Source organism: Vigna radiata, chromosome 8 (genome assembly GCF_000741045.1).
Source record: "Vigna radiata var. radiata cultivar VC1973A chromosome 8, Vradiata_ver6, whole genome shotgun sequence".
Taxonomy (NCBI): Eukaryota; Viridiplantae; Streptophyta; class Magnoliopsida; order Fabales; family Fabaceae; genus Vigna; species Vigna radiata.
The window spans coordinates 13,407,018-13,411,055 of record NC_028358.1 but is presented as its reverse complement, the minus strand read 5'-3'; the positions used below and the strand labels follow the sequence as shown (position 1 = coordinate 13,411,055).

At 45.9% G+C, this 4,038-nt stretch overlaps 1 protein-coding gene across 1 annotated transcript; it reads left to right on the top strand.

Moving 5' to 3' along the window:
* The first annotated feature begins 1,057 nt into the window (after positions 1–1,057).
* LOC106770260 lies at positions 1,058–3,751 on the top strand. Its single transcript, XM_014656076.1, has 3 exons — positions 1,058–1,965; positions 2,026–3,154; positions 3,320–3,751. The coding sequence occupies exons 1-3, from the start codon at positions 1,058–1,060 to the stop codon at positions 3,749–3,751; spliced, it is 2,469 nt and encodes an 822-aa protein (XP_014511562.1).
* The last annotated feature ends 287 nt before the right edge of the window (positions 3,752–4,038 follow it).

The following is a 4,038-nucleotide window of genomic DNA, read 5'->3' as shown; positions in this document are numbered from 1 at the left end:
AAAAGGCAGGATCGATACTATTTCGGGCGGTTTTGCTGGAGGAGGTGCTTCATCCTCAGCTCGAAAGAGACATTTGAGAAGTCTGCACAGCGTTCACTCGGTGGTACGCAATCCAGTGCCAATGCCTGATATAACCTTCACGGACAGGGATTTTCATGCACCAGATCCTGACCAAGACGATCCCATGGTCATCACAGCCCGTATTGCACAGTATGATGTGGGCAAGGTCCTTGTAGATCAAGGCAGTTCAGTCAATATACTATACTGGACAACCTTCCGAAGAATGGAAATTGCAGAAGACGTAATCGCTCCGTTTAACGATCAAATTGTTGGCTTCGCTGGAGAAAGAGTAGACACCCGGGGGTATCTCGACCTGCGAACCCGCCTAGGGTCGGATGATGATGGTAAGGAGCTTCGAGTTCGTTTCTTGTTGGTGGAGGCAAACATGTCCTATAATGCCCTCCTTGGACGTCCTTGCCTAAATGCTTTTGGGGCGATCGTCTCTACTCCACATTTGGCAATGAAATTTCCTACAGATAGAGGAAATATATGCACCGTTCGGGCAGATCAGAAAATCGCCTGTCAATGCTATGTAGCCGGTCTAAAGGTTACGCCTTACAGAAGAGAAAACCGTACTGAAGCAATTCTAATTGATCTTGATCCCAGGACCAATACAGACGAGCGGATACAACCTCAAGGCGAGATAAAGCCTTTCATAGTGGACAGAAACGAACAGCAAACCACGTCCATCGGGGACAACCTTCAGCCGTTTGAAGAAAATGCATTGAAGGAGTTATTAAAAGGCAACAACGACCTGTTCGCCTGGAGCGCATCGGATATGCCCGGAATTCATCCCAGCGTCATTGTGCATAAACTGTCCATATTCCGAGAGGTCCGACCGGTGTCGCAAAAGAAACGGAGGTTTGGTGATAAAAGCGGACGGCCATTCGAGGTGAAGTAGATAAACTCCTCAAAGCGGGGTTTATACGAGAATTGACCTACACTACATGGCTATCTAATGTAGTCATGGTAAAAAAAGGCAAATGGACAATGGAGAATGTGTGTGGACTTCACTGATCTCAATAAAGCATGCCCTAAGGATTCTTATCCTCTCCCCAATATTGATTGGTTGGTAGACAGAGCTTCCGGACACATCGTTCTAAGTTTTTTAGATTCCTACTCGGGGTATAATCAAATCCTGATGTACGCCCCGGATCGAGAAAAGACGGCCTTTATCACAGAGCAAGCCAATTACTGCTATGAGGTCATGCCGTTCGGTCTCAAGAATGCGGGCGCCACTTATCAACGCCTAATGGATAAAGTCTTCCATAATCAGATAGGTCGTTGCATGAAAGTATATGTTGACGATATGGTAATCCGAAGTCACACACATCAACAGCACCTCAAAGATTTAGAAGAAGTCTTTCAACAACTCAGACACTACAACATGCGTCTAAACCCCAGCAAATGCACTTTCGGGGTGTCCGCCGGAAAATTCTTGGGTTTCATGTTAACCTATCGAGGAATAGAAGCAAATCCAGATAAATGTCGGGCGATATTGGAGATGAAGAGTCCCACTAAGTTGAAGGATGTCCAATGCTTGGTCGGGCGTCTCACAGCCCTATCACGATTCATATCGAGGCTTTCTGATCATATCAGACTTATCCTAAAGAACATGAAAAAGGATGTACCTCGGCACTGGGATAACGATTGCGAAGAGACCTTCTCTAAAGTAAAAAGCATTCTGACCAGTCCACCTATCATGGCTCGTCCAACTGAGGGGTTCGAGTTACAACTCTACTTGGCTGCATCCAACCATTCGGTAAGTGCAGCTCTCATCCAGGAAAGCCCAGACTTTAAGCTGATATATTTCACCAGCCGAACCCTGCAAGGTGCAGAGGAAAGATATTCTCAGGTGGAAAAGGTGGCACTAGCCTTACTAACAGCGGCACGACGACTCCGACCGTATTTTTAGAGTCATCAGATAGTCATTCGGACAAACCATTTGATCGCTAAGATTCTCAGGAAGTCTGACTTGGCGGGGAGGATTGTAGCATGGGCAATTGAGCTATCTGAATTCGGCCTAAGATATGAACCAAAAGGTTCCGTTAAAGGTCAGCACCTAGCTGATTTTGCAGCTGAAATCTATCGTCCGGAGGAACCCAACATTTGGCATCTAAATTTAGATGGGTCTTCAGACAGAAAAGGAGGAGGAGCCGACGTCGTGCTCGAAGGACCAGACGGCCTACTGGTCGAACAGGCGGTCAGCTTTAACTTCCAACTTAGTAATAACCAGGCAGAATATGAAGCTCTCATTAGCGGATTATTGTTGGCCAAAGAGTTGGAAGTCAATCATCTGGAATGCAGAATGGATTCTCAACTAGTTGTGGAACAGCTCAACGGAACTTTCCAGGTCAAGGACGATCACTTGCTACGCTATTATCACAAGGTTAGTGATTTAATCAAATCATTTACCAGTTTTTCTGTGACCCACATACCCAGGGCACAAAACTCCTGGGCGAATCTGTTGTCGAAGTTGACTCACTCCCGCAAGAAGTCTCAACTTTCTTCGGTGATCAAAACCACACTGCATAAGCCGTTGTTGGAAGCATATACCACTAACGTGGCTACACCGCGAAATGATTGGCGGCAGGACATAATTCAACTGATGGTCCAACAAGAACAAGGCGGACGGCTCAGTATCACTGATTCTAAACGAATCGCCCGTTACATATTTGTGGGTGATGATTTGTACCGTCGAGGTTATACTACCCCGTTGCTGAAATGTCTATCCGATGAAGAAGCTAAATACGTCATGCAAGAATTACATCATGGCGTTTGCGGTTCACATTCAAGAAAAAGGATGCTGTGGGCCAAGATTCTACGAGCCGGTTTCTACTGGCCCTCTATGGAGCAAGATTGTGCGACATTCGTACAGAAATGTATCTCCTGCCAGTCTCATGGACATAACTTACGAATTCCTCCCTCTGAACTACATGAAATCATCTCCTCGTGGCCCTTCGTGCAGTGGGGGATGGATATAGCCGAACCGCTACCGGTCGGCAAAGCACAATGCAAATACCTCTTGGTCGCGGTCGATTACTTCACCAAATGGATTAAAGCAGAGACCCTCGCAATAATAAGTGCTCAAAAGGTATAAAGCTTTATCTGGCGCCTGATTTGCAGGTTTGGGTTACCACACAAAATCGTAACCGATAACGGTCGGCAATTTGTTGAACGGAAACTAGAGGATTTCCTCAAAGGCCTAGGCATTAAACATGTCACAAGCTCAGTTGAACATCCGCAAACAAACGGGCAGGCTGAGGCAGCCAACAAATCCATTATTTCCGAGTTAAAGAAGAGATTGGGGTGTGCTAAAGGATTGTGGGTCGAAGAGTTGCCTGAAGTGCTTTGGGCGTACAAGTGCACACCGCATGGTTCAACGGGCGAAACCCCCTTCAACCTCACTTATGGCACAGACGCAATGCTTCCGGTCGAGATTGGCGAACCGACAATACGACGAGAGATGCAAGATATGAACCTCAATGAAAACCAGCTGAGGGTTAACCTAGACACTCTACCCGAAAAGCGTGAAGTGGCCATGATACGAAATGTAGCTCAAAAACGACTACTTGTGCGGCGATACAACACGAAGGTCAAACCACGAAGCTTTACCGCAGGCGACCTTGTTTGGCGAAAGAGAGGCGAAGCTCGCAAAGAAAAAGCGTATGGCAAGCTATCAGGCAACTAGGAAGGACCCTTCCGCATCATAGAAGATTTGAAGAATGGTGCATACCGGTTGGAGCATTTGGACGGAAAGGCCATTCCTAACACATGGAACGCCACACATTTAAAGTTCTACTATAGTTAGAATTTCAGATTTACTGCATTTCAGATTTACTGCATTCTTCATTTGTTTCAAAACATTTGTTAATGTTGTTTAAATGAAACTACTCAGTTTATGATCCATTCAGCAATTTATTCTTATTTAAAAGATTACGGACTAAATGTCTGAACACCCAAAGGCAACACTTGCCT

Excerpts from the sequence above, each read along its gene's own strand:
- LOC106770260 (XM_014656076.1), top strand. The coding sequence starts at position 1,058 with ATGTGTGTGGACTTCACTGATCTCAATAAAGCATGCCCTAAGGATTCT. Across the intron at positions 1,966-2,025 it reads GCGGCACGACGACTCCGACC|GAAGTCTGACTTGGCGGGGA; the intron begins GTATTTTTAGAG and ends TAAGATTCTCAG. Across the intron at positions 3,155-3,319 it reads CAATAATAAGTGCTCAAAAG|GCTGAGGCAGCCAACAAATC; the intron begins GTATAAAGCTTT and ends ACAAACGGGCAG.